At 35.7% G+C, this 25,183-nt stretch overlaps 2 protein-coding genes across 2 annotated transcripts; one reads left to right on the forward strand and one right to left on the reverse strand.

The window, feature by feature from the left end:
• Window positions 1-23,192, reverse strand: LOC106163958 (ubiquitin carboxyl-terminal hydrolase 32-like). The gene is made up of 33 exons (XM_013541689.2): window positions 23,005-23,192; window positions 21,415-21,542; window positions 20,706-20,811; window positions 17,887-18,005; window positions 17,507-17,666; window positions 17,214-17,345; window positions 16,847-16,954; window positions 16,288-16,403; window positions 15,786-15,860; window positions 15,316-15,399; window positions 15,132-15,193; window positions 14,672-14,789; window positions 13,973-14,374; window positions 13,687-13,827; window positions 13,295-13,442; window positions 12,756-12,913; window positions 12,328-12,409; window positions 11,918-11,998; window positions 11,430-11,568; window positions 11,005-11,110; window positions 10,631-10,734; window positions 10,301-10,370; window positions 9,965-10,139; window positions 9,567-9,718; window positions 4,712-4,901; window positions 4,373-4,471; window positions 4,026-4,177; window positions 3,563-3,840; window positions 3,237-3,357; window positions 2,679-2,870; window positions 1,960-2,505; window positions 1,750-1,842; window positions 1-1,441 (listed from the first exon to the last, which is right to left on the reverse strand). The coding sequence occupies exons 1-33, from the start codon at window positions 23,060-23,062 to the stop codon at window positions 1,271-1,273; spliced, it is 4,866 nt and encodes a 1,621-aa protein (XP_013397143.2). The 5' UTR covers window positions 23,063-23,192; the 3' UTR covers window positions 1-1,270.
• On the forward strand, window positions 6,166-9,095 carry LOC106163959 (uncharacterized). Its single transcript, XM_013541691.2, has one exon. It carries the CDS (start codon window positions 7,038-7,040, stop codon window positions 8,595-8,597), a length of 1,560 nt encoding a protein of 519 aa, XP_013397145.2. The 5' UTR covers window positions 6,166-7,037; the 3' UTR covers window positions 8,598-9,095.
• Window positions 23,193-25,183: the final 1,991 nt, after the last annotated feature.

Raw genomic sequence — 25,183 nt, forward strand, 5'->3', positions numbered from 1 at the left:
TACATAGGTGTATATATATTTCAAACATTTACATCAGAACAAAATGAATTCAATCAAATATCCATTTCATTATTCTTGTATATACATGGCATAGTATCCTCCATTGCACTGGATTAATTGTTTGCATTACAAATTTTGAAATAAGGAAATGTAATTTATAAACAATTAAATGCATGAATGGCTCTCGGATGTTAGTCCAAGATTAATAGTCCACCAGTGTGCAAAAACTAATATTTAAGAACTGCAAATCAAGTCAATTTATTGAGTTATAAGAATAAGTCAAATGCAATACCAATAAACTATTCATGCTTTAAAAAAATTACAATCAATCCAGATTGCATTATATGTAAATTTTCATCTCTTAAAAAGATAACAAAAAATTAAAAAGTTTGAAATGACCAGCAGAGATAATTGTTTTAAAGAAAAATAAAAAAATCTGGCCAATGAAATCTGAATCACATCCAGGGCTCATTAAATATACAGAGCCAATTATCACAGCTGGATACAGATGGAACTATTCCTAACTATTATGTCTTCATAACTATCCCTAGATGTACCTCTAAATCTACACTATTGCACTTTGATTACATACTTATAAGTATGGGTAGTGGGGCTAAGGAGAAGAAACTAAAGCATTCCAGACTTGTAGCAAATTAACCTTATGGCTTCTTTTGTTCTTTCCAATACAATATCCTTTTTTCTTGGTTATGATCATACACTATGTTAAAAGATACACATGTATAAATGAGTGGTAAAACAATTTCAAGCACTAGGATAACAGCTTCCAATGGAGAAAATATATAAACAATTTGAATTGGTTGTCAGCATTTTTCAAACTGGAGTAAGGGACAAAATAATCTTTTTGACAAAATACTGCATTATTTTACATTTGTTAAGTACAGACTGGAGTATAAATACTGTTTGACCTATTATGCAGCAATTCATGCTTTGGTGGACATCATAATCCAAATGATTTTATATCATTTCAATGCTGCTATTCCTTTTTGACAAAACTTGAATAGGATTCAGATTTCCCGTTTACCCTTTTGTTCTTACACATTTAAAAGCAAGTTTTTCATGTCTTTCTCCACTCAGTTTAATTCACTTGCTTAAAGCACTGGTTTTGGATTTGCAGGACCACTTCTGCATGCACAATAGTTCCACATCAACTCACACTTTCAAGAAGACAACACAGAAGAGCTGTTAGTGACCAAACATCCATAAGAAGATTGACAAGGAACATGCTTAAGTTGTCTCACAACACATCCTTTCATTGAACAGTGCACATTTTCTTGAAATCTGATTCAAATTCTTCATCATCTTCTTCCACACAAGGTTCCTTTCCTCGGACGTCTGGCAGATAGCGGTTATAATCTAAATCCCTCCTTTCATAGAACAACATGTAAGCAGAGTCTGTGTCAATCTGGTCCTCAGTGATTTCCTAAAAATATTGTAGGAAATGGTGAACTTAAAATAAAAAAGAGCTATAACTTTACATTCAATAAAGACACCAATAACAACAACAACAACAAAGAAAAAAATGTGCTGAATACAAAAAGCATATGTAATAGGGTCAATAGAAACTTAGTGTTCACATTTTTACGAAGACATTCCTGGTACAACTTGCACACCCAACTTGATCAAATTATTCAATTTACATTGCAACTTTGAGCGATTATGCTACACAAGGAATGGCAGCCGTACTGAGCAACACACATACTGCATCTAAACCTTTTAGTTTTTCTTTACCTTACAGCTGCTATCATTATAACAGTACCACTTCTTGTTAGGGTTCTTGGCATATGACACATAATGACCACCTCCTAGGATACCAGAGTGACACTGAAACACAAACCAAATTTTTCAGTATAGCAACTCAGTATGCTGGAAATATTTTAGGCAGCCTGCTTTATCACATGTTAAAAATTTATTCTTACCAATAATAATACTTGTACTTACTGACAAAGCATAGAGATCATATCTAGCTGTGGTGTAGTCCATGCTGGCCACAGAGGTCATCCTATGACGTCCACTGAAATTAGGATTGTATTCATCCAGGATGTCGTCAAGTTCCATAGCTGCTGTGGCTCCCTCTGTCTCTGGAAGGTTATCGTATGTAGAACCACTGTGAGTCAGGCCTCCTCCATTACAGTTTGTGAATGGGTCATGACTGCCCTCTATAGGAGTGTTGCTGTATTGTTCATAGGAATCTGACAAATCTCCATTAAGCACAGGCCTTTCATCTCCAGTGGCCAGCCTGTTCTCATTCTCACAACCACATGTTGTATACACCTCCCCACACTGGCAGTCTGAGGGCTGAATGTGATTTGTCTGTTCATTATGATTGGCTTCCTGGACCTCCATGATCTTGGAAACTACCTCCTGCTTGGGAGTGCGAGGAGCCAGGTAACTCGATGGATCAAAATGTTTGATTGGAAATTTGACAATTTTGTGTGACTTTACCCAACGGTTGTTCAAAAACTGAAATCTCTTCAAATGAATGATCTGAAAATCAATAATTAATACATTATAAATTGCAGCTTAATGCTTGTGATAAAACCACTTAGGATTTTTAAGGCAAAATATACTATAATGCATGCAAATCTGAGGGAGTCATTGACTTCAATGTAATTTCTGAATTGTTCTACTCTACAATTAGGGTAAAACTTCAACCTTACCAAAATTGGTGGCAACTTCCAAATATCCAGCTTCTTTGCTGCCAGTCTCAATTCTTTACACTTGGAACAATAATACAGCTCTTCTTCTCCCAGTTCTTCTTCTTTGGTGAATGCTCTCAGACAGGCATCTAAGTCAATTGGTTCAGTCTGAAGGCGTCTACTCTCTTCTACACTCTCATGGTCATTATACACCTACATATAGTATGGAATAATAATGATGAATTCGTGTTTTAACATATCAGAAAAATGTCAGTATTTAATTTTAAAGGCATGGCAGCTTTTCTCATTCTCATCTCTGTTTCCAGTTTCTTGCACAGCTACAACTATAAACTTTAATGAAAATAAGTTTCAAATTTTGCACTGTCATGGATTTCTGTGAAAACATCATCAGTTTGTTTGACTGCTAATGTTTAAGGCAGATTGATCATCCCTTGTTTTCTGCTGGTATTCTAAAGCTACATAAACATACATTCAAATTATTAAAACAGATTTTCAGGTACTTTAACTTTATACAAGCAATTGAGAGAGAGGAGTTGGTCAGGAGTTCATGATGCCTACCCTCTCCTGTGAGGACTGGTATCTGAGGTGCAGTGCAGTGGGCTCCCAGTCTACAGCTATGTAACAGCTGCCATTGTTGAAGTCATCTGTTTTACACTCTAGCTTACATCCACGGCAGAATCTGAAACACATCAAAAATTGGTTCTTCAAGGTAAATTCTTGCCTTAGCTAGGTCAAAACTATATCACAAAGATTGAAAGTCTGCTTCAAAAAATAAACTGCACTGTAAAAATACATATTTAATATTCTTGTATCAACTGCTTAAAGACAGTAAATAAAAGGCCTGAATCTGTCCACAATCCAACCACCAGGGTTTGTACACTAACCTGTACCAAGGGCACCAGGCACAGGTGAAGCCATCTTTCTGTACAGCCTTAAGTGTGAAGGGATACTCATAACCTAAGCTATCATCACAGTCTTGTGCATGGTTGGGATGTCCACTCTCTGAGGGTGGCAGTGGACTGACCATTCTGGATACCTGGACCCACACACTCTGGTACAGGTCCTGGTGGGTGGTGTCTTGGTTGCATGGAATGATCAGAGGGGTGCCAAATAAACTGGGGCGTGTCTTCTGAGACGACAGGAAGTATACATCCATGCGGATCTGGAAAATAATGTAGATTTTCTAGGTTTGTTTCAGAAAGTGCAATTTCAAGTTTCACATAATTTATGGCATTTAATGGAAAATACTGAGGTAATAATGAGGGAAATATTTTATTGTTTTTACTTCAAAAAGCATAGGAAAAAAATATAGTAAACTTCACATGAACCTCCAATGCACATGCTCACCATTTTTCTATGCACTGCCACTAGGAATCCACTGATCTCAGGGTCAGATCCTAATGACCCATTGTTATTGGTGGCAATACTGCTACCAATGCTACAGTTACTGGCATTACGACTGTGACCTGGTTGAGTAGTGGTGTTCACTGCAGGAGTATCTAAAATTGATAATGCGAAAAAGTAACAAAAACAATACAGCTTGCCTGTTACAACTGATATAAATAATTCAAGATTAAGCTATTAGGAAAACCGATGTGATCAATTCCTGGAGTAATGTTTTAATTTTTAAAAATAAATAAATACATAGAAATTTATTAAAAGACTATCTTTTTTTTTTTTTTTTTTTTTAGTACCTGTTCCATTCACTGTAATCTGTGGCGCTTCTCTTAACATGTCCCCCATGCCATTTTCAGACTCTTTAATTACTTCATTTTTACCCTGGCCTCCATATTCTACAAAATTAGAATGAAAAAACACTGCTGAAAGATTTGGACAATTGAAAATAAAATATGTTACCGACTCTCCCCTCCCCCCCCAAATAAATACAACAGACGTCACATCAAGAAAGTTCATACATAAACTACATCAAAGCTAGTCATAACTGAAAACATCACTGGTGAAAAATACTTGAATTTGCCAAAAGTATGTAAGAGGTATTCTCAATATAATGTTATATCTCAGTCCACACCCACCCTTAGTTGTCTCATTGTTGTTGACAGAGGTAGTCATCCTCTGTATGTCCCTGAGGGCCATGTGTTCCTTAGCTAGCACCTTCTCCTCCATGGCAGACATAGGGGGGATCTCTGGCACAGGAGGCAGCTCATATGCATACAGGGCACCACTAAGGGCACTGCGGATCTTCTGGCTGTCGTGGGGAAAACTCTAAAAATGATTTTCAAAAAAACATTTTCTTTATTTTGCCTGTGATAGAGATGGAAAACCTGCTAAATCTACCTGGGAATAACACAGCACCTGTTAGGGCCGAACAACTTTCAATACCAGTTTAATACCATAGGTATTAGTATAAAATCCCTTGATATGCTGAAATTGGACTTGGTAACAAACTTGTCAAGTATAGAATTATAGTGCTTATGCAGAGAGAAACATCCTAAGTCTGATTTCATTTATATGTTAATTATTAGTTATAAATATCTAACTTTGATATAATGCATCATATAAATGTAAATGTCTGTGGGTCACACTACCTGACAAAACACATGCAAGAATTTTATATGCTAATCTTTCCAGAAAATCAGATGATACCTCTGTATGTAAATCATATTTCAAAACAAACACCAATAACTGCCTTTCAATAACACAGTCAGTTTAATAATAATAATAATTATATATAAAACTAAAAATGCAACTCAGTTTAGTTGTACATTGCTTTCCTTACTTCCCACAAGTACCAAGATCATAATGATGGTCTTCTCTAGCTCATCAAGTGGCATTTGCTAAGCTCTTAAATCTATCAGAATTAGAATATTGAATAATCTCAGTGCCTGGATCTCAATCTTGGAAAATCTGGCCTGGAAAATAATTCTTGAAGATAGACCAGATCATATACTTATCCACCTTGTTCAATTTGGCACATCCCTCGAGTATCATTGAAAATGTTATTTGTTGGTATATACAGAACATCACCAGGAAATAAATTTTATGTGATAATTTATACTGAAACATGTAAAGCAATACCTACTTACAGAAGCAATTTATATGATACTGACTGAAGCTCTTTGATGATATTGCTTCTAAGCTCTCAAATTCACCAACCAGAAGATTCAGGATAATAAAAAAATCAAAACATCTTGGCAGAAGTAACTTTGTACACCAATGTTACCATTCAGTGCTTCAAATCCAAAATTGTCAGAAAAATTTTTAAAAATGTTTTGACTGCTTTAATGCATGTAAAAAGCATAATTCTTAATGAAAATCTAAAATATTAGAGACATTTGTTTTTCCATCTACTTAAACCATATTTTGACCAAATAATAAGAGTATCAAGGTTGGAAATATACAACTTCCTGTTCGAACAAGCTAGGAAGAAAGAGAGAGAGAAAAATAATGAATAATACTCCACCCTACCCGATTCAAAACATCAACGAGCCAAGGTATTCAAGGCACCAAAACAAGTGGTCTCCTGATTCTGTTCCTTGCCAGGTAAATATTTTTGAGGAAACTCGGATTTCCCTCCATGTAACTCAGTTCTCTCATCTTTAAAGCCACTGAGTAAAAGCCAAGTGGTGACGTGGAGTGGAGATAAGGCAGAAGTGGTGTTGATTTGCTTAATTGTTTTTGCGTATTCATACCACACACATGACATCAGTGATAAGTGAACCATCAGACTTATATACAATACTTCAAACAGTGCAGACTACATTTCAGGTCAGCTTTGACGGTAGACTGGACAACTGAGAGGGGATTGACTTATTAATTCATTAATCTAGGTTAAACACTTCCTATGGACGTGTTATTTCTTAACAATACAGTGGACTGAAAACTTTGGATATATAAGTATTCAGATGGTATATTGCTTTCAGATCTGAATATACTTTAATCTTCACAACAGCAATTGCCAAGAATTGCAGCTGTAAAATATTTTACTACCTTTTACTGCTCTTTTAAAATTTGATATACCCACTAGAAAGGTCAAACTGCACCATAAAAGGACCTTAAAAAGCTAGAACTGTGGACGGAGGAACCACAAAAGCAGTTGAAATCAAAGCATATAGACGTACATGTAGGACTACAGCAAAAGGAAACTGGATGCTACATCATACTTTTTTGTGGAAAAAAAAGGAACACAGTTAATTATTCTGTGTTGATAACTTACAGCAATATATCTACTAAAATCTTCAGGGAACAGCTGTATCCAACAAAACATTAACATTTCATGATAGAAAATGGAAGACGTCTCAAAACGTGCTTGACACATGAAGTAAGAAGAGGACCATTCAGCTTGAAGGTTTTCTCAAACATCAAATTTTATATTTCAGTCACTCCAAATGATCATTAGTCATGTATTTCTATCAATCTGGTAGGATCAACTTTATCATGGACAGAACAAACTTTTCTGGCTTCTCAAATGGAGCAATGAACAAAACGCCTATTGACTACCCTGACTATGAGATAGACTATGGACAATTTTTTGAAGATATTGACCAATTCTGGGCTCAACAAAGAGCTGCCAATGATCCATCCCGGATAGCCATCACAGTATTCCTGGTCATATTCTTCATACTAGGAACTCTTAGCAACCCCCTGGCCGCAGTAGTTTTTCTGAAACGGATGCCAGGGACCACAACCAACTATTTTGTCTCAGCTCTGGCCATCATAGACTTCATAGTATGTCTGCTGGGGATTCCAGGGGTACTGATGAATGAGATCTGGTACTATGGTCTCAAGCAGGACTTTCTCTGCAAGCTGTGGGAGCTGCTCAAGTCCTCAGTCATTGTAACGTCAACCTTCATCCTTGTGGCCATTGCTTTTGACCGCTTCTTCCTGATATGCCTGGCACCTAAGAACATCCTCTCTAAGCGTCTTGCTGTCATCATCATTGTGGCCTCAGTGATAGCAGGGCTGGGGACAGCAACTGTGCCTATGCTTAGCACCACTGTGTACACTGAAGATCGCCGTTACAACTGGGCAGTATGTGTTATCAGCTACGCTACAGTCTCACAGGAGACATTGCTTAGATATAGAGACACCTTAACACTGCTCTATGCCTTGATGATAATCCCTATCATCACACTGTATGGGCTGATCTTTGCCAAGGTCCACAAGCAGACACACAAGTGGTGGAAGAAGTACCAGTCTCCTGTAACCCCCATGGACCCCAGGGGGAGAAGCCAAAAACGTGGGGGACTTCAGGAAAACAGACTTGATACCAGCTCAGACTCTAGAACAGAGCAGGTGGCTGTAGACATGGAGACTTCCACAGTACAATATATTACAAATCCTGTCAATGTCCCCACTGCTTGCTCTAAGCCTCCAGTAACATATACAGAATCAGACTCCGAGTGCTACAAAATCAGTCCCCTTGATGTGCCTTCACTATCTGTAACTTCTGGAACATCAGCTGCTTCAAGTTCAAGAGTAGAGCTGAGTGTGACTGGAACTAATAACTCCACCCATAGCCTCCATAGTGGAGAGGCTTCCTCACCAAATCTAACGCCACTTCAAACAGACAGTGCAGCCCTGTGTCCAGCCACTCCCAGCCCGCAGCTGTCCTCTAGAGGATTGCAAATCAACAGCACCTTCAAGAAAATCATGCAGAAGTCGCCATTCCACAGACCTCTCAGCAGGAACTCTGAACAGAGGCGTATGTTCAGTAAGCCAGAGGTGAGGACAGCCCAGATCATGGCCATTGTGACTATTGTCTACATCGTCTCCTATTTGCCTGTCTTCTTGTATAGTTATGGTGTGATTTCACAGGAAAACGGGGTACAAAAGTTCTTCACTTATATGTATTTTTTCAACAATGTAGCAAACACTTTCATTTATGCTGGATTGAACAAAAAGTTTCGAGCTGAACTGGTTAAGATGCTAAAATGCAGATCTAATCGAAATCAATGGTAGTTAGTGCTGAACTTTCATAGAAAACATGAAAAAGTACCGTTACAGAATCAAATGAAATGTCTTATTTAAAGATGCTTAAAGGTGTCCAGTTCGATCATCTGTCAAAAAGTGAAAACTATCTACTTAATATCCACTTTAACTAAAATAATTCATTTTGCGTTTTTTTATGGGCATGCACATTGACTAAGACGTTAATTAAATGTTTATTTCTATGTGTAATGATATAAGGCTAAGGTAAGCAAGCTTTATTTATTTTATTTTTTTGTAAATGTTAACTTTTTACATTTTATATTTCCATTTTACCAAAATTCTCTGATAAGTGAGCATATTCGTTTTAACTTAAATTGTCATAGACAAACAAAACTGTACCTTTCTACTGCAGATTCTACATTACAATGGACATAAAAAGACTTGTCTGAAAATTTATGGATGTGATTCTTACAATTAAATAGCTTATTGAACACTAAAATGGCTTTATGAGTCACTGCAAGCAGTTGATTATTTTGAGTGATTTGAACATATGGAATTGTTGACACACCTTATCTGTCTTCCATCAAGTATTATTACACTGCTTTAAGTTACAGCAGCAATTGACTTATGATAGAGAAGGCAGACACTTAAATTACCCATTTTTGCTGTTTCCATTAAGGACATGGATAAAGCCATCACCTCTTCCTGTCATGAAGGACTTGAGAATATGTAAGTGTGGTATCAACATGTGCAGCATGATACGAACGTGATAGAAGCATGACCAAATTCTCAGATGTTAATACACAAACTCTAACTAGCTGTCATCTCATAGCTATGCATAATGTTGCAAAAAAGTATTACCTGTTCAGGCAAGTTTACCTGCTTGACAGCTTTAAATAATTCACTGCATAAATAGTATTTTTTCATACCTTTTATATGCTAAAATTTCAAACAGCAACCCCCAAAAAGAAATCATTCAAAAAAATCCAGTGTGTCTACCTTGACTACTGCCCCAATCAGTTCCACTAAAAGTAGCTGCTGCTGTGGAATGCCAGACAGTTCACTCAGCTGTTTCTTCAGAAGCCTGTATTTCTCATCCATATTCAGTCGCACACCATACTTCACTGGGACTGAACCATCCCTGCATATTACTAGGAAATTCAAAATAACATATCACAAATAAGTAACTCCTGTACCTGTAATGCATATATATACTTACAAATATAAAATCATAAGTTTGAATTCTCAATGATATCATATACCTCAGGCATGTTATTGGGGGAAATAAAACATATAAATAAATAATACACCTGATACCCTGTATGTAACCAACAACCAGTGCTTAAGATCAAATTAGATGAGGTTGCTAAGTCTGTATATCATATAGATCCACTCACCAATGATCTCCAAGTGTATACAGCTCTCCATGGGCAGAGGCAGAGAGAGATAGGTGAAGGGATCAAAGCGCACACTGATGTGTCCACACGCCATGCAACGGACTTGAGACTTGAGCTGTCCATGGAAGAGATCAACTACGATGGACTTGTTGCGCACAAGATGGTTCTCCCATGCCTGGGAAATAAAATGTAGATTTGAAAACACATTTCATTTAAAGTATGCTATATCAAACCATGGTTGATCACAACTGGTTTTTCAATTTACTTCAATAGAAAAAGTCAAATCTCAACATCAAGTTAAAAATCAATTCAATATCTTTCTCAAACAGTACTTACTTCTCTAGCAACTACTTCATCTGGTCGACCATCACTATCCTTCAACTCTACATAAGGTTTATTGTGGACTCTTTAAAAAAGATGAGAAAAAATAATATACTGCAAACCATGAGAAACTGTGCATTCATACATTCATCTTTGATCAATAAACAAACACTTGTAATTACCACATTTAAGACTCAAAATATAATTCTATATACACAACAATATTTATGTGTTCATTTTTTTTTTTTTTTTGACAATCTGTTCATTTTTTTTTTACAATTTCATCAACCTGTTTTATTTAATATTTTTTCAACAGTACTAAAGAAAAATCAACTAAGACCAGACCTGTTTAAATCTTCATGCAGACCATCCAGTAGAAAAGCAAGAAGTTCCTGTGCATCATGCTGTTGGAAACCATTGAAACGTGGTGCATATTTCCCAATGGTCCACTGAAACCAAGGAGAATTGCAATCATTGAACACCCTGTGTATAGGCAATGTTAGTTATAAAACAATAAAAAAAACAACATTATTTTAATGACTGAGTGCCTAAACTATAATTCTTTTCTAGAGGGTCAACATATGATATTAGAGAATAATATGCATTTTCAATACTACAAACTACACACATTATTTTTTTCTAGGTACAATTTTTAATTTTACCATTACAAAGAGGTGATGCACTATTTACAAATAAAAGAGTAGGCAGAATTTACTTACCCTAAGTTTTAGGGGTGCAATGGTTTTGGAAGTGCCGGTCCACAGGTTTTTCACCAAGTCCCCATATCTCTGTGCTATGTGGCCCTTCATGCCCAATGGGTTGTCTCTGAAAAAACAACAAATAATGTATTTACACAGCGAAACAACATTTGAAATGTAATAGAAATTGAAATGTAACCAGCTAATTACTAGGTAATAACCATTCATTTTACATTTATGGGGTAAATCCCCCTACAGAATTAAAATATATATAAACTTCTTTAAAAACATCTCTTGGCCATTATAAATACTTCATCTGTTTTTTTCTCATAAAAAAGTTTTTTAAAGTTTTCTTTATGCCAAAATTATCTTTTTTTAGTTCAAGATTTTAATCTGATAATATGAAGCTGTGTGGCTAACAGAAACTTCATCCTAGAAACACTGACCTATTGAGTTCATACAGATGTTTCCCATATCTGAAGTACTCTGTGAGGGCCCTGGTGTTGCTGACACACTGGACTGCTGAGTTCATGAAACATGTGTTTCCCAGGTTGTTCAGCCCAGTGGCGCCCTGGGTGGTGGGGGCTGAAAACAAAGAAATAAGAAATGCTGGCATATCATCAAACCAAAATAAAGCAGGTTGCTTGTGACAAGGTTTGAAATACAAATTCAACCTTTTACATAAAAAAATCTGTTCAGCCTCTGAATCACATTTTTGATAATTCATTATAAATTATGAATATAAATTATAAATTTCAATGTTTAAGAGAAACAACAATGAGTTTTTTTTCCATTTTTTTGGTTTAGCACTGCTGCTATTTACAAGCTACCATGTTTGACATACAACAAATAATATGTCTGAAACTGCTGCCTTTCTGTGTCATGTCAAAAGCAAATTTTACATAATGTATTCACTAATTCATAAATCACAAACCTTGTTGTTTCTTATCCCCTGGTGTCTTGTTTTTCACCAAAGAAGACATTTCTTCTGGCCAAGTTAAATCCTTGTTTCTCACTGAAATTGAAACAATAAAGCTTCAGTATTTTCTGAGGGAACCTAGGAGTATCCTGAAGCCAGCAGACTGTCATTTGTTACCATCAAGTGAACTAACATGCTACTGTTCTAATTAACCATAACTTATATGAGGAAGCACAAGACAGCCTTCAATCATTCATCCCACTATCAAATGAAATGGCACACTGCAGCAATCTTACACCTCCAATATAACATACTTCCAGCAATCTCATACATCTTATATAACATATCTTCCGTAATCTCACACCTCCAATATATCATTTTTCCAGCAATCTCATACAATCCAAAATAACATATAACTCACATACCTTCAATCAGTATCTGCTGCTGTTCCTCTATGTTCAACTCCTCCATGGTCATCTCATCATCTTCCAGTAGAACCATATTTTGCTGAAATAATTTTAATGTGAAGCGCATAATCAGTGTACTAACACTTACATAAAAATAACATGTACAGTACAATCTATACCAAGAGTTACTTCAATGAGTGCTGGGTTCATTAACCACAAACCAATGCACATTTTTTCGCTTAAGGCTCAACATATTATAGTTGGGTCAAAGAGAACGAAAAATGTTTTACTGTTTCTGACAAATGCATTATTCATTTATTTAAAAAATACACAGCAATTTGGCTGAAGAAAATTCATCCAAGAGTGGATTGCAATCAACTTAAATTAACAGCAAATTTCCCAAAGACTTTGTGCAAAAAATGTGTCTATAACAATCAGCCCTTTACCTCATCCTTATATTTCCAAAGCCTCATGTCCTCCCTCCCTATCCTGAGCCTTGAGCAGAGGTAGTCACTGACTTGCTTCAGGGTGTGCTTTCTACTAAAGCAGGCAGTATAGGCCAGATATCTTCTGGGAGTGGCTGGTGGACCCAAGCCTGCCACATCTGAATACACATATATAAAGATATATCCTCTCTCACAAATATATACATCACCTGGTTCATATTCTTTCAGTTTTAGTTTTCTGGTAAATTATTTTGCTCATGAATGTCATATCACAATACAGATCAATTACTCAGCAGTTAACCTGGGTTGTACAGATGAACAGATGTTGCAATGTTTAAGAGAGGGGTCTCCTCTTCATTATTTGTGCCTCGAAAAATCAGTGTTTTGGGAAAAAAGAATCATAAATTATAGGTTATCCAGACTGCTAATCAAATACTGTTACATTTTAATGCATATAAAGCAGACACATCATCAAGGGCTCCTCTCTTAAATTTATCTCACAAATAATTTGCCTCATTTCTCTACAGACTAGGACTTACTGAGTGCCATCCCTCCCAGTCCAGTCATCATGCCAGTGAAGGTGGTGGTGGTGTTGGGTCTTTGTGCTGGGATCTGGTGCCGTAATAACTTGGTGGTAATAGGGTACAATTCTAAGTCAGGTTGAAGGTTGGGACCCATTGATATCACCTGCAGGGTACAATTGATGCAAGACTGATAAATGCCAGAAAAATGGTTTCATTTTGACAGTAACACCAAGGTATCAAGTTTAAAAGCACTAAATCACTTACTCTACCTAAGCCTCATGCCAACATACAGCAACCAGCAGATATATTATTTGAAAAAACAAACAGAAACATTCTCATATCAGGGACAAGGTTCTGTCTATATTATTGTGACATAATATTTTCACACTTTAATTCTCTCTACTCACAGTTCTAGGTAAAGCCGGCGACCCCCCATACCAGGAACACAATGCTTTCCACACTGGCTCTGGTAACAATTCATAATCTCGTCCCCGAACCAATGGGACATTCTTTTTCAGTCTTCCACCTTCATTTGTAAGTGTAGCAACCTAGAAAATTAATCAAACATACCACTGACAATTATATGCAGTCCAAGTAAAATGAACAAAATAAAAATGTGAAAGAAAGATCTAATTTAACACTGTTCTGGTACTAAAGACCTTTACTTGACTATTAAGACCTGCATCTACTTACCTTGTAAGTATTTGGTATAATAAGTGGTGAGTTATCAATCTGTCCTGGTCTTGGTGGAACTCCACTGTACTTCCTCCCCAGGTGTGGGGAAGCACTGGGGCTGGGAGTGGCAGACAACTCCCTGGGGTTTAGGATCACGCCACTATTCCCATTGCGAGGTAATGAGTTGCTCCTGCCAGGCACACCGTTAGCTTTAGGTGATAGTTCTGTTTTATAGTGTGTGACCACCACATCAGAGTTATCCTCCCAGGCATAACTTCCAGTGTTAAAACTGGGATTCAATGAGTTCTTTTTCTGTTTTCTTGGTAATGTGGCACTTCTGCGATTACTGCTAGGTGATGGGGAGTTAGGGTAACTGTTGGACTGGTAATGATTTGTCACTGCATTATTTTTTAGCTGGTGCTGAAAAGATTGGAAATGTATTTAATGTTTAATCAAAATCAGTAAGTTTCATGCTGACATTAAAGACTTTAAAAGAATATCTGAATATAGCAAGGATTGTGCACATCTCCACATATCTCAATGATTGTTAACACATTATTAAGTTGCTAGTGACGCAGACAAATTCCCATGATGGTTTCAAATACTCAACCAGTATCTCTACACTGAAATGGTTGATATCTAAATAATTATTACACAACTTGATACAATATAGTGTCTGTGTGGCCTCTGTTTTACACTCTTTCAGTATCAGTATACCTGTCCTTTGCTGGGATAACTGACATAGTCTCTCCACTCCCCCCACCACTGCATGGCCACCAGGTACCATGTACTGTGGAGCTGAAGACCATGGCGGCTTTCACGCTCAACCCAACCACTGAAACAGACAGAGAAGTCTTATCATAACACACTAGAAGGAATAGAATCCATTAACACTTCTTTTTTCTTTTTCTTTTTTTTTTTTTTTTTTTGCAATTATAAAATTATCAAGATTTTTTACCTCTTTTTGTTTTCTTTTTCAAGTTAGAAAAATTGGCAGACAAGCAACCTGTGAAATTTTTGCTAATAAATGCAATTTACAAATTCAACAAACATGTTAGAAAAACAATCTAAAATGGTAAGTCCCATTATACTTCTGTGATTGCAAGGATTGTTTGTCGACAGATATAAATATCCACCATATCCCTTACCCCAAAATGCAGACAGCAATATAACTTACAGAATAACTTTCTCCTCTTCCTCAGGAGTGGCAGGCTTCAATCCTAGGACTACATGGCTTACCTACATATATAAAACAACCTCATTTAGTGCCGGAAAAATGCTTATTCTAGGTTTTTTTTAGGTAAACATCACAAACATACTCCTTAAAAAGACATATTTCAAAAAAAATTTTCTGAGCTGACCTGGAAGAGTAAATCTAGGAAATCCTGAGGCAGAGGATGGCTTGACGACCACAATAAATACTCATCCAGACTGAGGTGATCCCCCTAAAATAAAAGACCACCATATTAACATGCCTTAATAGTTACAACCTGAAATCTACTACTTGACAATTCTTGGAGATATATTATATTATATTATATTATATTATATTATATTATATTATATTATATTATATTATATTATATTATATTATATTATATTATATTATATTATATTATATTATATTATATTATATTATATTATATTATATTATATTATATTATATTATATTATATTATATTATATTATATTATATTATATTATATTAGTATAAAGGTATAAGGAAAACTGTTCCTCATTAATGATAATTTTTAAATGGTCCTGGGGATAGCAGAATTTTTTTAATCAGGTAAACAAGGTGAAGACAACAGATAATTACCACAACACTAACCTTATTTGTAGAAAACTTCTGTAAAATGCCTTCAACTAATGTTTTTGGTTCAACATCCCTGAACTTGTCTTGCATCTTAAAAAAAATTAATAAAATTACATGTGTTTGAAATCTTAATCAAGTTTTGAAACAAATAGTTAGTTTTTTGGATACATTACATACATTAGGTAATTTGCATAGTTTCAGTCTTCTCGGTCAAAAGTTCAGTATCCTTGTTTAATCAATAGTAACAAAATAAAAACTTGGTATCGTTGAGGTTTACTGACCACTGTAGATCAATAATTTACTAGTAACATGCCTATAACCTATACTTAGCAGAGAAAATCAAGACTAAACGGGGCATTTCACAAACCACCTTAGAGGTGACTTTTCTCAAAGCATAAAATAAAATATCAACGTGACACAAACAATAGATGGTCAAATTAAGGTGTATATAGTGAGTAAAATGCAGAATAACTTTTTTAAAGGTAGTCAATGTTGTCTATTTTTCTGACACCCTCACCCAGTCTGCCTGTGTCCTGTTGTCCTTCCTAATATCCAGTAATGCAGCTATCATAGTGATTAAGTCTTCCTTGGATAACAGTCCATCACAGTTGGTGTCAAATATTTTGAAGCAAACTATGAAAATAAAGTAAGCAGTGGTGTCAAATATTTTGAAGCAAGCTGTAAAAGTTCATCATGCAACAGTGTTAAATATTTGGTAACTTTACTGTCACAACATTTACTGTCACAACAAGGTTGTGGTAAAGGTTATAATAATCTCTAAGACAACATACTACTTGAAGTAGACAACACTATTTCAGGTAAGATAATGTGTCAAAAATACTTAATCAGACGTTTAAAAAACTGTCGTACAAAAAATTGAAAGTAAATGTTCCTTAGATTCTGCTGTTACTGAAAGTGTACCCCCCCCCCAAAAAAAAAAAGCCACTGCATCTTATCCTAGCACCTTGTTATATCTGAGTAAGTTTGTTTCATCATTATACCACAACATATCTTTAAGGCTTATTTTCATTCTAAATTGATAAAATTCTTTAAAATATCTTATATAGCCAACTCACACTTCAGTCTTTCCACCAGTGGCCCCCTGCAGCAAGCAGAAATACCACATGCTATTTCCTTGAAGTCTATGTGGTTGTCACGATTTTCATCAAACGCATTGAAGACACCTGGAAATGTGGCAAGCTCACAGTTTTTATTCACAGCATCCATTTGTTTTAGTTTTCTATATCATGATTTCAGCTTTATTCTCACATTACCCTGCTTAATATGTCTGAGAATGAAATAATTTTTTGCCATTTTAAATGTTTTTTTTTTTCAGATTAACCGACCTTCAAAATGATAAAACCAAACACTGGGTATATGATTCCAGACATTTGGACACTTCCCATAAAACTCATCCTTAAGTTTAAGATCTAATATTTTTACCTTCACACAGACTTTCTGGAATAGGGGGACAGACCATAGGTTTAAAGGTTTCCAAATCAAATCGCCCTGTCTTTGACTGTCCCTTCAGGACCCAGTAGCGCTTTTCAAGTTCTAAAATATCTGCTTCCTCCACTGAAACATACACATAGTGCTGTTAGAAGTTTTTAAAGATTTTAATAACTTACATTTATAAATAATTTTTAAATCTGTTTTTGTGGTTAAGTTCTACGGTGCTGAGTTACAGAACAGTTACACATCTACTAACTGTGTCACACATTAAGACCAATACTTACAGTGTGTAACCCCTGCTAATGTCTGATAGAATGTGGGAGTTTCACTGTCATTGGACAGGGTCACAGAGCAGGGTTCTTTGAGCAGCCACTTGGTGAGTGTTGTAGAATCTGGGTGATTTAGTAGCCACTCTCGGAAATGATCAAAGTTGACTTTATCACTCTGTAAAGACAAATCATATAACAAGTTATAAATTGATCAGTGTGTATTTATATCATACTCATTCTTTCTCATGATAAAAAAGTGCATATCCATGCAAATACACGTCCATATATTAATGCTTTTTCATTCACAACAAACATTAATAACTTGAGATCAATATTTTGCCCCCAGCCTACATCTTTACAAGCAAATATACATTTCCTGACATAAAAATCCATACCTCCAGAAATAGTTGTGACAGGGACTGTGGCACCATGCCCTCTGTGGCCAGGACCATCTTGTCCATGTGCTCCTTCTGGACACTGCTCAGGTTTTCATTGGCATACAAACCAAAGATGACTGGAATGAAGTAACACAGAGATTCATGCATTAAACTGAACAGGAATTTTCTACTTTAAAAAGTATTTGACCAGACATGACCTTATCTAATTCTGCTCTTTAAAAATCCTTCAAAAAAGCTAACTGATTTTTGAAAATTAATCATAACTTGGCCCAATGAATTTTAATAACTACAAAACTCAATCTGGCCAATTTTTTCACACAAATATATTCTTTCTTGGTGATCGAACATTTGATTCTATCATTAGTACATAAGGACAATGTGACTAAGCTTAGTGTTATAAAACAAGCCAGCTTTATCAGAAATTAGCCCACACTCAACGGAAATGACTACAGGAATGACAGACCTGAGTATGTTCATATAGATCTATAAATTTTATTGATTGTTAGATTAATGAGTTTTCCTAAATATATGATGTGCTGTGTGGAGGTTGTTTAAGGGATTAGTCTGCAAGAGTAATACTTTCATATAGTATCTATTGAAGCAAACAAAATGAAGACAATTTGTAACAGGAAAACCAAAAAATTAAAACAGTAAAACTAAAATTAATAACTTCCCTTAAAAAGACATTTTTGCACCCTTTTTCACAGAATGAACTTGCCATAATGTAGTTGTGACTCGTCTAATTCTTCTGCAAAGATGTAACCAAAGTGCCTTTTTTGCTCTTCATAAAAATCAATTTGTCCTAAGCAGCCTAAGTGGAATTCATTTTCCAAGTGCAGAACCAGGAAATTGCAGTTTTGAGTTTTTTAGAAAACATGCAATGTTTCTGGAGGCTCTTATAAAAGAACTCTCTTGCTGAGTTTTGGAAATGGGAAAATTACTCTAAAATGCCCGTTTGGCCTATTAACCCTAAAATACTATATGTTTGCATCATTTTTTTTCTGAAATTGGCTTCAGTAATTAATTAATTAATGTCTCCAGTAGAGGATTCCACAAAACAATTCAGATCTTTACAGTTTCAACTGTGGTAGAAAAGCAGGAAATTTAGTAAGGTTAGAAGTCACATTACTAAAAATGAGGCAAAAGCAATGTTACTACATACAATTATTTAGGAGTTAGAAAGGAATATCTAAGATTGCAAAAATACTGCTCCAAAAGGCTCATTTAGAACATGAGATATAATAATTTTACACAAATTTTTATGTTGCAAAGGAATGCTTTATTGTACATATTATTTTATTATAATTCCTTTTTAAAAATCCCCGATCAAATGGAAGGCAAGATATTCCTAGTCCTGTAACTTAGATCCAACTTCTGAAAATAATACTAAATGTTATGAACAGAATAAGACTAGCTCACTGCACATTCAAAGACCAATGTTTTTTTCCTTGCAATATAGCTCAATAGTCTAGTGCAGCCACGTATAGGTTTCCAATGCCTACAGAATACATTTAATTGGGAGATTGTAGACTACACACACTTGCAGACAGTCACAATTATGTCTATCTCAGATATTATGTTCTTATAACTCTCCAGAATGCAGAAATCAATCTGCTTCAATTAAAACCATACTTAGAAGCATCATTTTGTCTTGTTCAATCAATATTTATTCACATGGAAGGCTTAGCTTCTGTGCCCTTCTCATGTCCTTGCTGGAGAGTGGGATAACTATAGCAAGCCCCATCCAATGCCACTCGCAACAGACCACATTTCAGAGAACACAGCTAAAAGATTGATTTTTTTCTAAATGGAGCATGTTTGCTCCTTCCTTTCCTTGAATTTGTCAGGTTTGGTCAACTTGCCAAGCTATGATGACGTCCATTCCAGGATAAACATTTATTTGATGAGCAATGTGAATAAGCAATGAAAATGCATCAGCTCTTGACTTGCTTTGTTTAACAATGCGGACTGAACAATATCTGTAAGGCATTGATTTACTGAAATTTAAAAACAAAACTTTTCATTCTGTCTATAAAAACATTTGTTAGCAAGCTGGACATGCCAAATCAATGTGCCACCAGGAAAGGACTTCAAACAACAGAGTTACTACCACTCCAATATTCCAGTGTCTACCATTGTGCCCTCATTACAGAACGAGACTACAGGTGTTGTAGTATCCCCTACCTGAGAAGTGCAGTCATCCCCCCCCCCCCCCACACACACACCCAATCCCAACCCTTCACTCCCAGAAATGTTCTTGTAAGTCCCAAAGAACCCTTACAGAAAGAGCAAAAATGTGGATTAAAATATTATGTGGAATGTGCGATAAGGTGTCTATAATCATATTGAAAAGACAAGGAGATCTATAGTGGACAAGACCACAAAATACCAAAATTCATTAAACAGAGACATTAAATCAGCACTGAACAAACCTGAAGAAACAATAGAACATAAGGTTCCAGAAAATCAATCACTGAATAAAATACTGAACCAAGAAAACAATACCAGAAAGACCCGTAGGCCACACAGAAAAATCAAAAGAGCAAGTCTAAACAGAATCATGTTTCTTCTTACATTGCCATTGCTATATTCTTTATGTAAATTTCCAGATTTATTTTTTTCAGCTATAACTGGCCCAAGAGGAGTGGTTTAGCCCTCAGGGGCTCATTCATCTTGTCACTTTACCTCCCCTATATAGCTAGCTACATGGTTGTAAAGTGGTCATAAAGTTTATGTGGCCTTAAATTCTGAAGTGCAGGGGGTTTCCTGTGGTAAACCTAAATTCTCAATAAATCTTCTATAAATAGTTGACTTACATTTAATTTTCTCCTCCTGTCTGCCTCTCGTTAATAAAACAAGGCCACAAGTCAAGTCTTTGTATGTAAGTCCTTTAATAGTCCCACCAAAAGCTGTGTAGATATGCTGAAAGATAGAGGTACATAAATCAAATATATTATTATCATCATGATATTCACTTTATGAATTCTTTTCTGTATTAATTTGCCCAAAACTCTGTATTCTTAAAACACATCTCATGATCATGTGAACTTTTCAATTCATTTATGAAATATCAATAATAAATCCTGATAAAACAGAAAAACCCAAACAACAAAAATGTGGTAAAAATGCCAATTTTTATTTATTTTCTTTTCTTTTTCTTTTTTGAGGTGAGAATGTTTATTTCAATTTTCTTCAACAGAAATGTCCATAGCTAGAGTAGCATATTTCATGTGAATGTAAGTATAAGTTTACAAAAATGCTCCAGTATTTAATCATGAAAAACATAAATTTCAACTATGTGACATTTCACAAATGAACATCATTTTATATTGGTCCACTACAACCCCTTTTTATTCGAGTTTTTATCAATGGGATCAAAGAAGGCACCTACTCAGCTTTTAAAAAGCTCTTGTTAAATTTTTTTAAGATTAAATTTTTCAATAAAGTAAATGCTTCATACATCCCATCCAATATAAAGTAATTGTAAATAAAAACTAACTCAAATTACAATCTAGTATCCCGTACCTCAGCAAGCCTTTGTGGGACTCCTTCACCAAGAACTTCTCTAATGAAGACATTTTTTGGCATATGACCAGTCAAAGTAGAAGACCTCTTGAATGCATCTTTTAGCCTCTTCAGTTCTGCATCAGTCACTGGATATTTATAAAATATAAACATTTCATCATTAAATGTATTCAGAATAAGGTTTAAGGGCAATGAAACAACATAAATCTCATGTTACAACTTCACTTGCACTACACAATATAGACAGTTTTAAAAAATCTACTACACTGTATTATAGAAATAAATAATGTGATCAGCCAAAGTTGATTTATCAAATGTCTAAATTTCTAAGACCAATAACAGCATAAATGATATACTGGTGACCTTCAACCAGTCTATGAACTTTGTTGAACTGAGTTGATACTCAAACATAAGTTATTTATATAATTACTAGTAAGTGCCTAGAAGTGCTTCGATGCTGGAATAAACTGAAGGTTTATGATTGAGGCAGTTGGTTTATCAAAAAGACACATAAGTGGTCACTAAAAAATCTGCTCATGGGAAAGTCACATTATTCAATTCTATCCCATGTAGAAGTAGCATTTGAAAGGGGGACGTGTTGATATTTTGTTAGCAAGTACTGCCTAAAAGAAAATACACCTGATAAATGCACCTGAGAATTGAAACAGCACCAACGATAAAAATTATGTCAATGGCAATGAACTATGTCTTAATAAAAGGTTTAAATGTAATTTGCATGCAGAGGCTGATCCAAAAAATAATGTAGTCATGTGCAAAGACAAAAAATAATGTAGTCATGTACAAAGACCCATTTTTCACACTTCATTGTGGAAATGCTATTCTCAGGATTGAAATCACGTTTTTGCAACCCACTGAATGAACAGAAATTGCACTCACTGCTGTGATGTTAAAATAGAAAAAAAAATTAACTGACTTTTAAATTCACAACAATCTTGTGGAATGTTGCAAAGACTGTAGAAAAACAATTTGATACTATATAAATGAACCCAAAAAAATATATTTGTCAAATGAACTGTTGTTAGTGCACTGGAAACATAGTATTATACAGTAGAGTAAATTGAAAATAAGTAAAGTATCTTTTCATTTCTTTCATTAAAATTTTTATTTTTATTTTTATGTGTGTTGGGATTAATTTACATTTGGAGCTGGTGTGTCATATTATTTGCTGAGTTTTATAGTTAGACGTGCCCTTTATCTGTAGTTCTGAATCACATTTTGAAAGCAAAACTATTTCACTATTTGCACTTGCATTTCTCAAGTCCTACTGTTAATCTAGTCAATTAAGAGGCAAGAGTATGTTTGACGGATAAAATATATACTGTATCTCACATAAAAAGGCCCTATAATTAAATTGGACACTATCTTTCTTCCTGTGACCTTTTAGACTTATTTCAAATGTATCGGAAATGCATGAAGAAACAGCTACGAACCATACATTTCATTTCGTAATAGCTAACCATTTACCGTTTTTCGATGATAAAAATATTAAACTGACTCTGATTCTACATCGGACCGAAGAAGGCGGAACACAACACAGAAATCAAATATTGCGAAACAGGTGTCACCTACCGCGCTTAACAGCATCCTCATAGGACAAGAAACACGGTTTTGAGTCTTTAGCTCCCATATCCCATAGCAAAGTCGGCTAAAAGTTCATCCGTACAAAGTTTTCTAAATAATACGTCGACTTCTCTGGCAAACATCGAAACTAACTAGGCCATGACCCGCCATATTTAATCATGTGACCTATATATCTCCAATATTGCGCCAGAGAGCCAAAACATCAACAAGTGTCTGGGAGCTCAACTACCACAATGTGTGCTGTTTTGCGGCTGGGAATGCACTAGCATTGGTACGACTACTTTCTATCTCATATGCACCCTGGTGTAGGGGTTCTACACTGCACTTTTTGCCTCGAACAATAAACGAAGCCTGTGGAATGCCACCTTTTCCTAATATGGAGTGCTTTCAATGGACTAGCAGGGCCGGATCCAGAATTATTTGAAGGGGGGGGGGCGATTTTTAGGAATGACAGGCATCGAATACGAAGCCGACCCTCGGCCCCCTTGTGGTGAAATTCGGGGCCCGCTGAAGGGCTCCAAAATATTTTGGTGTTTTGGTGGGCAAACGATGCCATTTGGAACAGTTAAGAACTATAAAGCAGCTAGTCACAATTCGTATTCCCAGAGGGGAATATATATTAGTGTGATTATTTTTTCAGAAACCCAAGGGGGGGGGGGGTCAGGAACCCCCTGAAAACCCTCTAAATCCGCATTTGGACTAGGGGTAAAAGGAGTGGTGCTGCATTACACCCACCCTGAGTATCAGAGGACACCGAGCACATCCTCCATTCTCTTCCGTTTCCACTCTAGTAGTAGATACGTAGCCTATAGATGTGTTTCCACTGAATTCAAGGTCCTCTTGCCCCTTTTCGGCATAAAATCCACACTTTCACCGTAGTGGTGGGGGAGGGGGTTCAGCGGAAGCATATACTATGTACTATATGATATAGAGACGATCAAACGGAGGGAACCTAGTGCCAGTAGGGCCTAGAGTGGGTTTAATTAATCCATTAATTAAGACGCAGTTTGTTACTGTATAACTATTTTGACTGTTATTGTTTCCTCTTAAGTTTTTGTCTTTTTCTGTTTCTTTTTCCCTCAACAAATGGCAGTTGCAATAGATGTGTAGGCCTACATGTATGCACCTGTTCCAGTGTAAACGTTGTGTTCCTTTATATTATAATTTATGACTTTATAGATAAGCACAGACAATTTTTTTTATGAATAAAAGGTTTCTTTATGAAGTTATGATGTTTCAACCTTTTTCTTACCTAAACATTTAAAAAATATCTTTTAAAAGCTGTATTTCATGACAAATATTACATCCTATAGCATGTAAGCCAATAAAGACCTATGCTGAATCGAAAAGGTACCGGTTTGCTGAAAGGCGTAATTTTTTTTACATGGCAGTTGTGGTCTAGCTATCTCATCAGGTCTCAAGCCATCAATTTTAGAAGGCCTTTTACCGATAAAGTAGACAATTTCGCTTTCTTAGAGACCGAACTTGAGAAAAGACACCTGGATCAAATTTCGATTTAGAGCGTACATGTACCTATTCCGGTCAAAAGTGAAGTCTTTTCGAGCCCTCCAAGCCCCCTCTGAGTACGGGCTAGCATGCTTACAACCTGTTCAAACCTAAGGCTTCGGAAAGATAGTGGGAGAAGTGTCAGTATCTTCAAAAAAAGAAGACTGTGATTGGTTTTTGAAGGGGTTCACAAGGGTTCGTGCCCCCTCTCCCCTCCTTCGATCTTTTATCTTAACTGATACTGGAAGCGTTTTCTACACTTTTAAGTTTTCCCTGCCGTCACCCCACCACCTAATTTTGCAAGCAAACAAAGGGTTGCACCGCAATCTGTAAGATATACGTCTATATTTAACAAACTGGATTTTTCTTATATTTTTCATACTAGTACCTTCCCATTTATCAAGACTTAAATAGCTTCCGTCTGTTTTAAAACAAAAGGTCTTTGACTAATAAATTATACTTTTCAAATATAAAGTTATCACCTGTGCAACAAAGAGATAACAAATACGAGATTGATTATACAAAAAAATGAAATACTGCTAAAAGAACGACAGCAGTCACATTCCAATGACAAGTTCCTTTAAATTTCCATTAAGCTCCCATAAATCTATACTATTGGAATTGTCGAGCCTTTTAATAGATGCGCGTGTAGGGTATCGTT

Source organism: Lingula anatina, chromosome 1 (genome assembly GCF_051362555.1).
Source record: "Lingula anatina isolate TDL-2025a chromosome 1, LinAna3.0, whole genome shotgun sequence".
Lineage (NCBI taxonomy): Eukaryota > Metazoa > Brachiopoda > Lingulata > Lingulida > Lingulidae > Lingula > Lingula anatina.

Excerpts from the sequence above, each read along its gene's own strand:
- LOC106163959 (XM_013541691.2), top strand. The coding sequence starts at position 7,038 with ATGTATTTCTATCAATCTGGTAGGATCAACTTTATCATGGACAGAACA.
- LOC106163958 (XM_013541689.2), bottom strand. The coding sequence starts at position 23,062 with ATGGGAGCTAAAGACTCAAAACCGTGTTTCTTGTCCTATGAGGATGCT. Across the intron at positions 11,111-11,429 it reads CATCTGTATGAACTCAATAG|AGACAACCCATTGGGCATGA; the intron begins GTCAGTGTTTCT and ends TTGTTTTTTCAG. Across the intron at positions 2,506-2,678 it reads GGAAGTTGCCACCAATTTTG|ATCATTCATTTGAAGAGATT; the intron begins GTAAGGTTGAAG and ends ATTGATTTTCAG.